This window comes from Gorilla gorilla, chromosome X (genome assembly GCF_029281585.2).
Source record: "Gorilla gorilla gorilla isolate KB3781 chromosome X, NHGRI_mGorGor1-v2.1_pri, whole genome shotgun sequence".
Classification (NCBI taxonomy): Eukaryota; Metazoa; Chordata; class Mammalia; order Primates; family Hominidae; genus Gorilla; species Gorilla gorilla.
In genome coordinates, this window is record NC_073247.2 from 151,327,150 (window position 1) to 151,339,927 (window position 12,778).

Sequence of the window (12,778 nt, forward strand, 5' to 3'; positions counted from 1 at the left end):
CCCAGAAATTCTGATTCAGTAGCTCTGGGCCATAAGTTGGGCATTTATACTTTTACAGAGCTCCACAGATATTGCTGATACACAGCCAAGGTTGGGAAACACTGCATTTATTTCACAACAACTAATTTATTCTGCAGCAGGAGTCCGACCATTTTCTCAGCACTAACACTTTAGTTGCATGTTACTTTCCCAAAATCAGTAACTGAAATATGAAATTCTTAGAAAAATATAAAGTGTAATACAAATGCTTAATGATGGCCAAAGACAAGAATAAAGTTTCCTTCCCAAAGAATGAGATGTAAAGATTAAAATGTTTATGTTCAGATATAATGTCTGTAAGTGATACCCCTATTTTATATTCCACTGCCAACACCAGGTCCATATGGTGACCTGTCAATTCATTGCCTAATCGTGAAAAGGGTCAAACCCACAAGCCATGGAGGAATATTTTCCAGTCACTGTTTAATATTTTATTTCTGTACTATGAAATGTGAAAGGAGTTTCAGGCTTTAGCAAAATGCCCCCCAGGCTTTTAAAAATGTTCCAGGTACAAACCATCACCAGTGGAGGCTTCAGAGATGTATCCAAAATACAAAGGAAGCCATTACTCCACAATCTCAATATTTAGAACAAAGGGCAAAATTTGAACTATATTGGATCTTTCATGAATAGTTCATTGGTAGATGGATGAAAAAATCATAATCAAACTCAGTCCTTCAGACTTCTTACAAATTTAATTCCAAAGCTATACCAGTCCCTGACCATATAACCTCTGAGAAGATAAAAAGTATTCCATGCGGCAGAAGGGCAAGGTGCTTCAGGCTAGCAGGACCTGGAAAAAAATGTGTGTTCCTTTTCAGAAATGGATCATTTCCCATTACACTACCTGCTGTAGGAGTTTATGCATTTTGAAGGTCCTGCTGAGTTGTATCCGTTTTGCTTTTATCTCATTAACCAAAATATCAGAAAGGTAACGTAGTTCATTGCACCTCTGGCAGATTAAATCAAGTGCATAATGGTGATTTGCTGCAAGCTTGTGTCCATGTAATATCACAAACTGGGCCTTTGATAATAGCTCCTGATTATAACAAAGACAAAAAATAATGAATACATGATCTCTGTTCCTATAGAGAAAAAAAGAAGAAAATAATTAAGAAGCAAAATGTTTGAGCAAGAAGGATACATTGCCAAAAATACAATTTGATGTCTACTTCTTCAGGCTGCAAAAAAAAAAAAAAAAAAACACAAACAAACAAACAAAAAAACAAAAACAAAAACAAAAACTTACAGTTATAATAATTAGCTGCAGCAGTGATGTCATTAGAAGCTCATGCATTTCTGGTTATAGAAACTGAAAATTGCACATCACACACAGAACGTGGGTGAGATTTTTTCTCCTAATATGTGTGGATTTAGAATAGAACCACCTATATTAAATGAGGTATACACACCAGCCAAGTGTATTTCATATCATCTCAGCCTTAGAAATCTCATCAGAGTTGTCATGTACCTGGACTACTTCACATACCTGAAGTCACAGGGTTTCTATGTCAAAAAATGACCTTTAGTGGCCTTGCCTCCACTCCATCAACTACTCACTCCCCCCAGTGTAGAGACTCGAACATAGTAGGGGTTCAAGAAATGTTTGTCAAAATAAAATAAATAAAACTGAAACAGAATGAGGAAATGACTGGCCTCTCTATCTAGTGGGAAAACCAGGTTTAAAATGGAGAGCTGTTGTCTAATGGGTATACAGTTTCAATCTTATAAGGTGAAAAAGTTCTGGAGCTGTTGCACAACAATGCGAATTTACTTATCACTACTGAACTGAACACTTAAAAATGATTAAGATGGTAAATTTCATGTTATGTGTTTTTACCACAATTAGAAACGAAAAATTATTAAATGGAAAAAAATTAAGTCTCCCTTAGTTTCCAAACCAGTTTGCCTCCTCTTTCTACTATACCATAGGGCTATGTAAAGTGTCCCATGATCACACAGATATACAAGCATAATTCCAGAACTAGTTATCATAACTGTTGCTTCTTCAATATTTGTTTTCACATACTCATGGTTCACCCATAAATCTGTTTGTATGCTGAGAATTCATCTTAAAAAGCGTGGCCTTGCTCTCACATAAAAAGCATGGCCTTGCTCTCACATAAAAGCTGAGTTTTTTAAGTATTAAAGCCATTAGTCCAAACTTTAAGACTAGCAGGGATAATGAAAACTGCCTCTTTTGAGTGGTTACTATATAGCCCAGTGTTGTGCCAGGTGCTTTATATACACCTAAATGAATATTCACAATTGCTCTGCAAAGTAGGTCATTTTATCCCCAGTTTATAGATGAAGACCCTGAGGATTAGAAATCAATTTACTCAAGGTCACAGATAGTAAGAATAAGTAGAAATATCTATGTGAGTCTCCATTTGGTTAAACTGCATATATCCTAAAGTGGGCGTTTAAGGAATTATGTTCTTGTATGTTCCCATCATTTCCAAGCACCATGTATCATTCTTGATACACATTTTTCTAGCTTCTCCAAAATAATTTATGCCCTTGTTCTTATTGGTGGGCTTGAAACAGTTCACGCCATTGTCTCAGTGACCTCCTTTTACAACTAACTACATGATATATCTGTAGTGTCACCTCTGGCCTGCATTGAACAAAACAGAATATAGACCAATATAATTGTGCCTAATATACAGAATGTTGTTATGATGGGAGGAAGGCAAGCGATAAAACGCTACAAATAGGGTGCAGTGTATACTGCTCAGGTGATGGGTGCACCAAAATCTCACAAATCACCACTAAAGAACTTACTCATGTAACCAAATACCACCTATACCCCAGTAACTTATGGAAAAATAAAAATAAAGAAATTAATAATAAGGGTTTATACTACCTACTCCCACCAAAACATGACTATTATACTGTATAATATAGCAGACATCTAAAACACAATCTTACCTGAGAATTTTCATCTAAGTTTTCCAATTTTTTTATTTTTTGTTTTACTTGAGCTATAGTCCCTGTTACATCAGCCAGTTCTGCTTGTTGGTTTAATAGAAATTCAACTTCAGTCACAAGCTAAAAATAGGAAACAAAGAGGTTTTAAAAACATAAAATTTATCCCCTTATGATCAAGTTTTATACAAAATGCTTTTAAACAAAAATATTGACATGGAGAAATTACACATATAAAAAAATTTAGTTATTTTATTCACAGAAATAGCTACAATCTGTTAAAATTTAACCTCATAGATATCAATGTGTACTCATGATGTATAAAAGATCACCATGCCTCTCCCTCTCCCTCTCCCTCTCCCTCTCCCTCTCCCTCTCCCTCTCCCTCTCCCTCTCCCTCTCCCCACGGTCTCCCTCTCCCTCTCTTTCCACGGTCTCCCTCTGATGCCGAGCCGAAGCTGGACGGTACTGCTGCCATCTCAGCTCACTGCAACCTCCCTGCCTGATTCTCCTGCCTCAGCCTGCCGAGTGCCTGCGATTGCAGGTGCGCGCCGCCACGCCTGACTGGTTTTTATATTTTTTTGGTGGAGACGGGGTTTCGCTGTATTGGCCGGGCTGGTCTCCAGCTCCTAACCGCGAGTGATCTGCCAGCCTCGGCCTCCGGAGGTGCCAGGATTGCAGACGGAGTCTGGTTCACTCAGTGCTCAATGGTGCCCAGGCTGGAGTGCAGTGGCGCGATCTCGGCTCGCTACAACCTCCACCTCCCAGCCACCTGCCTTGGCCTCCCAAAGTGCCGAGATTGCAGCCTCTGCCCGGCCGCCACCCCGTCTGGGAAGTGAGGAGCGTCTCCGCCTGGCCGCCCATCGTCTGGGATGTGAGGAGCCCCTCTGCCTGGCTGCCCAGTCTGGAAAGTGAGGAGCGTCTCTGCCCGGCGGCCATCCCATCTAGGAAGTGAGGAGCGCCTCTTCCCGGCCGCCATCACATCTGGGAAGTGAGGAGCGTCTCTGCCCTGCCGCCCATCGTCTGAGATGTGGGGAGCACCTCTGCCCTGCCGCCCCGTCTGAGAAGTGAGGAGACCCTCTGCCTGTCAACCGCCTCGTCTGAGAAGTGAGGAGCCCCTCCGCCCGGCAGCCGCCCCGTCTGAGAAGTGAGGAGCCCCTCCACCCGGCAGCCGCCCCGTCTGAGAAGTGAGGAGCCCCTCCGCCTGGCAGCCGCCCCATCTGAGAAGTGAGGAGCCCCTCCGCCCAGCAGCCACCCCATCTGGGAAGTGAGGAGCCCCTCTGCCCGGCCAGCCGCCCCGTCCGGGAGGGAGGTGGGGGGGTCAGCCCCCCGCCCGGCCAGCCGCCCCCTCCGGGAGGCGAGGGGCGCCTCTGCCCGGCCGCCCCTACTGGGAAGTGAGGAGCCCCTCTGCCCGGCCAGCCGCCCCATCCAGGAGGGAGGTGGGGGGGTCAACAAATGGTGCTGAGATAGCTGACTAATCATATAAAGAAGAGTGAAACTGGACCCCTACCTTTCACCATATATAACAATTAACTAAGGATGGATTAAAGATCTAAATGCAAGACCTCAATATACAAGAATCTTGGGAGAAAAGCTAGGAAACACCAATCTGGACATTGGCCTTGGGAAAGAATTTATGACTAAAATTTCAAAAGCAATTTCAACAAATACAAAAATTGATACGTGGGACCTAATTAAACTAAAGAGCTTCTGCATAACCAAAGATGCTATCAACAGAGTAAACAGACAACCTACAGAATGGGAGAAAATATTCACAAACTATGCATCTGACAAAAATCTAATATCCAGAATCTGTAAGGAACTTAAACAATTCAACAAGCAAAAAACTAATAACTCTCAAAACAGAGATATAGATCAATGGAACAGAACAGAGCACTCAGAAATAATGCCGCATATCTACAACCATCTGATCTTTGACAAACCTGACAAAAACAAGAAATGGGGAAAGGATTCCCTATTTAATAAATGGTGCTGGGAAAACTGGCTAGCCATATGGAGAAAGCTGAAACTGGATCCCTTCCTTACACCTTATACAAAAATTAATTCAAGATGGATTAAAGACTTACATGTTAGACCTAAAACCATAAAAACCCTAGAAGAAAACCTAGGCAATACCATTCAGGACATAGGCATGGGCAAGGACTTCATGTCTAAAACACCAAAAGCAATGGCAACAAAAGCCAAAATTGACAAATGGGATCTAATTAAACTAAAGAGCTTCTGCACAGCAAAAGAAACTATCATCAGAGTGAACAGGCAACCTACAGAATGGGAGAAAATTTTCGCAACCTACTCATCTGACAAAGGGCTAATATCCAGAATCTACAATGAACTCAAACAAATTTACAAGAAAAAAACAAACAACCCCATCAAAAAGTGGGTGAAGGATATGAAAGACACTTCTCAAAAGAAGACATTTATGCAGCCAAAAAACACATGAAAAAATGCTCACCATCACTGGCCATCAGAGAAATGCGAATCAAAACCACAATGAGATACCATCTCACGCCAGTTAGAATGGCGATCATTAAAAAGTCAGGAAACAACAGGTGCTGGAGAGGATGTGGAGAAATAGGAACACTTTTACATTATTGGTGGGACTGTAAACTAGTTCAACCATTCTGGAAGTCAGTGTGGCAGTTCCTCAGGGATCTAGAACTAGAAATACCATTTGACCCAGCCATCCCATTACTGGGTATATACCCAAAGGATTATAAATCATGCTGCTATAAAGACACATGCACAGGTATGTTTATTGTGGCACTATTCACAATAGCAAAGACTTGGAACCAACCCAAATGTCCAACAACGATAGACTGGATTAAGAAAATGTGGCACATATACACCATGGAATACCATGCAGCCATAAAAAATGATGAGTTCATGTCCTTTGTAGGGACATGGATGAAACTGGAAACCATTATTCTCAGCAAACTATCGCAAGGACAAAAAACCAAACACTGCATGTTCTCCCTCATAGGTGGGAATTGAACAATGAGAACGCATGGACACAGGAAGGGGAACATCACACTCCAGGGCCTGTTGTGGGGTGGGGGGCGAGGGGAGGGATAGCATTAGGAGATATACCTAATGATAAATGATGAGTTAATGGGTGCAGCACACCTACATGGCACATGTATACATATGTAACAAACCTGCACATTGTACGCATGCACCCTAAAACTTAAAGTATAATAATAATAAAATTTAAAAAACTAATAACTCCATTAAAAAGTGAGCAGAGGACATGAACAGATACTTCTCAAAAGGAGACATACAAATTACCAACAAACATGAGAAAATGCTCAATATCACTAATCATCAGAGAAATGCAAATCAAATGAGATACCATCTCACATCAGTCAGAATGGCTATTATTAAAGAGACGAAAAGGAACAGATGCTAGTGAGGCTATGGAGAGAAGGGAACGCTGATACACTGTTGGTGGGAAAGTAAATTAGTTCAGCCACTGTGGAAGGCATCCTGAATATTTAAGAACTTAAGACAGAACTACCATTTGACCCAGCAATCCCATTACTGAGTATATGCCCAATGGAAAATAAATCATTCTATCAAAAAGGCAATGCAATTGTATGTTCACTGCAGCACTATTCACAATAGCAAAGACTTGGAATCAACCCAGGTGCCCATCAATGATGGACTGGATAAAGAAAATGTGGTACAAATACATCATGGAATACTATGCAGCCATAAAAAAACAAAATCATGTCTTTTGCAGCAACATGATGCAGCTGGAGGCCATTATCCTAAGCAAACTACACAGAAACTGAAAACCAAACACAGTATGTTGTCACTTATAAGTGGAAGTTAAGCATTGGTTACACATAGACATAAAGATAGAACAATAAATGCTGGAGACTACCAAAACGGGGAAAAGGAGGAAGGCAAGGGCTTAAAAACTAACTATTGGATATTATGCTCACTACCTGAGTAATGGCATCATTCATACCTCAAATCTCAGCATCTCACAGTATACCCATGTAACAAACGTGTATGTGTATGCCCTGAATCTAAAATAAAAGTTGAAAGTTTTAAAAACCAATAAGTAAAAATCTTTGAATCAAATAAAGAAATAAATGGAGAGAAGGGAAGGCTCTTGCTTCAGTAGAATGCCTAGTGTGGACTGATAAATGTGGACTGGACATGGGGGTTGAAAATAATCATTATTTTGCAACCATCACAGCACAGATTTGTCCAGGCAAACATCATCAGTTGATGCTAAATTTACGGGGAAATTTTGATGAGAAGCAGGATATTTGCATAACCTTAAATTTTCTCCCCACACATTTCCTACTAGTTAGAAGGGGAGTAAAAGTAGCTTTACAGTGGAGAAATTCAACAACACCCTGAATAGGTAATCAGAATCCACATCAACAATAAGAGGGAGGTAGGCTTCATTCACCTGCAGATATGATTCCTTAAGAAGGACACTTCACTAATGTGGTATTCTAGCTGGTCATGTATACTAAATAGAATCATGAGAAGATGTCCAACAAACTCCAAATGAAGAAAAATGTATTTAAAAAGGGACTATGGCTGGGCATGAGTCCTTATAGCTCATGCCTGGAATCCCAGCACTTTGGGAGGCTGAGGCGGGAGGATTGTTTGAGCCTAGGAGTTGCAGACCAGCCTGGGCAACACAGTGAGACCCCATCCCTACAAAAATTAAAAAGTTAGCCAGGCATGGTGGTGCATACCTGTAGTCCCAGCTACTTGGGAGGCTGAGGGGGGAGGATGGCTTAAGCCCAGGAGTTTGAGGCTACAGTAGCTATGATTGTGTCACTGTACTCCAGCCTGGGAGACACAACTGTCTCAAAAAAAAAAAAGGACTATATTCTTCAAAATGTCAGCGTCATAAAAGACAAAGAAAGGCTGTGGAAATGTTCTAGATTCAAGGGCACTAAAGACACGAAACAACTTACTGCAAGACTGGACCCTATATAGGATCTGATTCTGAAGGAAAAATAAATGCTATAAAAGACTTGACTGAGTCAACTGACAAAATTGACATACCAATGGTAGATAATATAAAAGTATTGCATTGTTAAATGTACTGAATCTGATAACTGTACTATGGTTATATAACAGAATATCCCTATTACTAGAAAAAATGGAAGCATTTAGGGGGAAAGGGCCATCATGTGTGCAACTTACACTCAAATGGGTCAGAAAATATATTATTTGTCAGATCAGAAAAAAATATTATCTGTATATATATGAGGGAGGGAATAAAAATAATAGAGCAAATGGAGTAAAATATTGTCATTAAGTTAATCTGGGAAGAAGGTATATGGGTATTTTTATTTTTCTTATATTTGCAATTTTTCTGTAAGTTTATGTTTCTACGTGTTTTTTTAAAAAGTCATGTTTCTAGACATACAGAACTTGTCGACATGTCACTATGAGATACGACATGTCACTATGAGATACACCATGTCAGTGAGATTGTAATCTAAGACAAACAACAATATTGATTAAAGACAGGAATTAATGACTTGGGGAAACAGAACATAACCACAGGACAAGAATTTGGTATGGATGCAAATTAATATGTAAGTATAAGCATAATGGGTATGTTCAGGAAAAGTGCTACTTTCTGTGTATTCAGTTGGAGACAAGGGAGAAACACAAATACCTAGAAAGACCAAGAGCAACTTGACCTATTCTTTCTTCAGGGAAGGTTTCATGCAGAACATTTCAAAAGATGTTTGAAACAAAGGAGAGAAAGCGCTAGTGGTAACTGAGCCCTGTGTCCAGAGTACAGTGCTCCTCCCAAACCTAACTCTGATGAGCAAGTGAAATACAAAGCAAGTAAGCCATTCATGGGCAGAAAACAAGCTTGGGCACATGCAAGAGGAACAAGTGAGTTTTCCTTGGATCCTCTGGTGAAGTATATACTGTGAGAGAGACTGTGAGAAGGTTGAACATGACCGCAAAAGGAAAAGAAACTAAATCTATGCATCTTGACCATATATGATGGATTTTCCAGGAAGGTCCAATTGGAATGTATTTTTAATTATTTATTAAACTTATTTAATTTCATCTCTCAGGCTTTTCACAGGAATAAACTCCTGGATCAGGAATAAAAGCTTGTTAGGTCTTATTAAATATGGTCAGCATAGGTACATGGGATTTAAAAACCAAGAAGGAAGTTGGTATTCCCTTGGAAAGCTACCTCATAACCTTGAATACCCTTTAGAGCTAAGATAAATTTGAATAACAAACCTCAAAGTAGAGAATAACTTTGTCCCTGTCATATATATTGGCAGTTTGATACTTTCTCAAAGGAAATGAGTAAGCTGAAAAAGTAGAAGTCTCAGAATTTTAGTAGAGGTTTTCTTCAGTCTAAGCCAAGGTTCATTTACATTTGCCTCCTCTTTTTTTTTTCTTTGTGGGTACAAATGGGCATCTTGCAAGGCAGGATTTCTCATGATTAAGGAGTAAAAACCTCTGGTGTAATGAAAAAAGGTATACAAAGAAATGTTTTAACTGACCTGTTGAAAATCCTGCTCAAACTTCCATAGTTGCAGATACTGCTCCATTTTTAATTGATGTTTTTCCCAAAATCCATCAAAAGCTGTTTCCATATCATGTACTTGAGTCAGCAACCTTAAGAAAGAAAACTCCAATAAATTCCTAAAAGCAACTATCTGTTTTGTAAGTATGTAGATAAGTGTGGTCTGGACATTAAGAATTATAGGCAAAGTCATAGCCCATGACACTTGGATCTACCTATAGAGACAACCAATGTCCACAGAATCTCTTCTACAAGCAAAATCATCTCTGTAGGACAACCTAGAAATAAGTTCTCAGGTTTCCAGAGGTCCAGGAATACTTTAACACTTAACATATTGTAGCAAAAATGTATAATTTCCTTTCAAAAATATAAAATAAGTAACTCTAAACCAAAAAGAGAGTACTCACTTATTAATAGTTTGCCAGTCACCACTTATTTGCCGATGACATTCTAGTCTTGAACTGACAGCTCCTTCAGTGTCAGGCACTTCCAGATTTGTTAGCAGAATTTTTCCTTCTTTGGTTACAGCTGTAATATCATTCTGTCCAAAGACACAAAAGGAGTATCACCTAATTAGTAATCCAACCTGAATGATGTGATGGGAAGGGAGCATACAACTATGGCATGAAGAATAGAAACAGTTAATTCTAGAATGGCCTTTGCTTTCATAGCTCTCTGAAAATTCACAAAATTTCAAAATCTCAGTGCCACAAAATCTAAAAGCTGTGAAGATCCAAGAAGCCCTTGCCTTAGAGATGGATGTTGCAATTAATGTTTTTATAAGATCATCATGGGCAGAAGTACCATGTGCTCTATTTGTAGCCTCCTTCTCTAACTGGTAGAAAGTTCCAATCCAGTCCATCCTATTCTGCTAATATTTTATTTTTATTTACTTTTTTAGAGATGGGATCTTGCTATGTTGCCCAGGCTGGACACAAACTCCTGGGCTCAAGCAGTTCTCCTGCCTCAGGCTCCCGCGTAGCAGGGGCAACAAATATGTACCACTGCACCTGGCACTGTTCTGCTAACACTTTTAATGAGCTCAAATAAAGCAGTAGTAGCACAATAAAAACCACCACAGTAGAAAGCATACAATTGCAAATAATACTTAATGCATATTCAGATACAGTTAAATGCCTTTGCTACTAATCCTTAATTGCTACCAATCACTCCCTGCCTTAAGTCTTATTTTACTTCACATTTAGGTTTAATTAACTCATCAAGAAGTATATGCCTCTATTCAGAAGGGCTTAACCTCAGTGGGTGGTGTAACAATATAGACCTTTCTCAGACATCTAAGAGTGATTTAAGATTTCTTTCAGGTGGTCCAAGAGTCCCTTGAAATTGTAAGCAAAAGTTTTGGTGTACATTTATTCTGAGGACAGATTCCATGACACCATCACCAATATGGGTAATAATATCAACATTAAAAGCCAATATTTACAAAGTACCAACTATGTACGGAACATTGTTATACATAGATCACTTTCTTTGCCTCATTCATCTTCACAGCAATCCTACCAGGTATGATGCATCATCGTCATCACCAACCTCACTGTAAAGATACAGAAACTGCAACTCAGAAAAGGTAAGCAAATTGCCTGACAACGTGCAGTTTGTGAAAAACAGAGCTTTCTTTCCTTGGACAGAGCTTTGTTTTTAGATTGTGATTCAAAAGGTCAGTTTCTTGCAAATCAAACCACAATGAGGTACCATCTCACACCAGTCAAAATGACTATTATTAAAAAGACAAAAAATAACAGATGCTGGTGAGGCTACAGAGAAAAGGGAACACTGACACATACTTGTTGGGGATGTAAATTAGTTCAGTCACTGTGGAAAGCAGTCTGGAGATTTCTCAAAGAGCTTAAAACAGAATACCATTCAACCCAGCATTCCCATTACTGGGTTTATACCCAAAGGAAAATAAATTGTTCTACTAAAAGACAGATGCACTCATACGTCATTGCAGCACTATTCACAATAGTAGAAACACGGAATCAACCTAGGTGCCCATCAATGGTGGACTGTATAAAGAAAATGTGGTACATATACACCATGGAATACTATACAGTCATAAAAAAGAACGAGATCATGTCCTCTGCAGCAACATGGATGCAGCTGTAGGCCATTATCCTAAGCAAATTAATGCAAGAACAGGAAACCAAATACTGCATGTTCTCACAAGTGGGAGCTAAACATTAGGTACACATGGACATAAAGATGGGAACAATAGACAGTGGGGACTACTAGAGGAAGGAGGGTGGGAGGAGGGAGAGTGTTGAAAAACTACCTATCTGGTACTATGCTCACTACTTGGGTGACAGGATCATTCGTACACCAAACCACAGCATCCCACAATTTATCCATGTAACAAACCTGCGCATGTACCCTCTGGACCTAAAATAAAAGTTGGAAAAAAATTCAGTTTATCTTTTTAATTTAAACACATATCTCTATATACAGCTTTAATCTTCTAATGCACACAGTATGTCTATTATCAGATGAAAGAGACAAGTTATATGAATGCCCAGTGCTTGTTCAGATTATTCTTAAACTTTCTGAAGAAAGTGGATCCAAAAAATACTTGCTGATTATCTGAATTGCACTTCAGAATCCTTCACAAAACAACACTCCACAAAGACCTGGGTAGGAGAGCACAAACAATTTGCAACCCCTGGTCTACTGTAGGAAACATCAAGACCTAGTATTCTGCAGAGAAGAGAACTTACAATCAATTGAGCAATGTTAGCCTTGGTCACAATGCTAGCTCACAGCAGAGATGGGACTAGAAACTTGGCCTCCTGACTTCTCATCAAAAATAAAAAATACAGCCATGCATCACTTAATGTTGGGGATATGTTCCGAGAAATGCATTGTTAGGTGATTTCATCATTTTGTGAACATCACAGAGTGCATTTACACAAACCTAGATGGATAGCCTACTGGACACCTAGGCTACAGGGTATAGCCTATTGCTCCTAAGCTACAAACCTGTACAGCATGTTACTGTACTGTATACTGTAGGCAGTTGTAGGCATACTGTAGGCAGTTGTAACACAACGGTATACGTTTGTGTATCTAAACATGTCTAAACATAGAAAAGGTACAGTAAAAATATGGTATAATCATATGGGACTACTGTCATATATGTGGTTCATCATTAACCAAAACAACCTTATGCAGTACATGACTGCACATAGTAAAACAAAAGACTATATTTCTTTTTCTGCAGCATTTATAAGATGTTTT

The 12,778-nt window shown here is 39.5% G+C and overlaps 1 protein-coding gene across 8 annotated transcripts in view; it reads right to left on the bottom strand.

Annotated features, from left to right (window-relative positions):
- Nucleotides 1-12,778, bottom strand: part of MCF2 (MCF.2 cell line derived transforming sequence) — a 129,999-nt gene that overhangs the window by 36,112 nt on the left and 81,109 nt on the right. For all 8 annotated transcript variants that reach the window (XM_055377036.2, XM_063703054.1, XM_055377039.2 and 5 more), the window contains 4 exons: nt 9,934-10,067; nt 9,504-9,618; nt 2,971-3,090; nt 887-1,078 (listed from right to left, as the gene is read on the bottom strand). In XM_055377036.2, the coding sequence (XP_055233011.2) occupies nt 887-1,078; nt 2,971-3,090; nt 9,504-9,618; nt 9,934-10,067 (561 nt within the window). The remainder of the gene's footprint in view (nt 1-886; nt 1,079-2,970; nt 3,091-9,503; nt 9,619-9,933; nt 10,068-12,778) is intronic.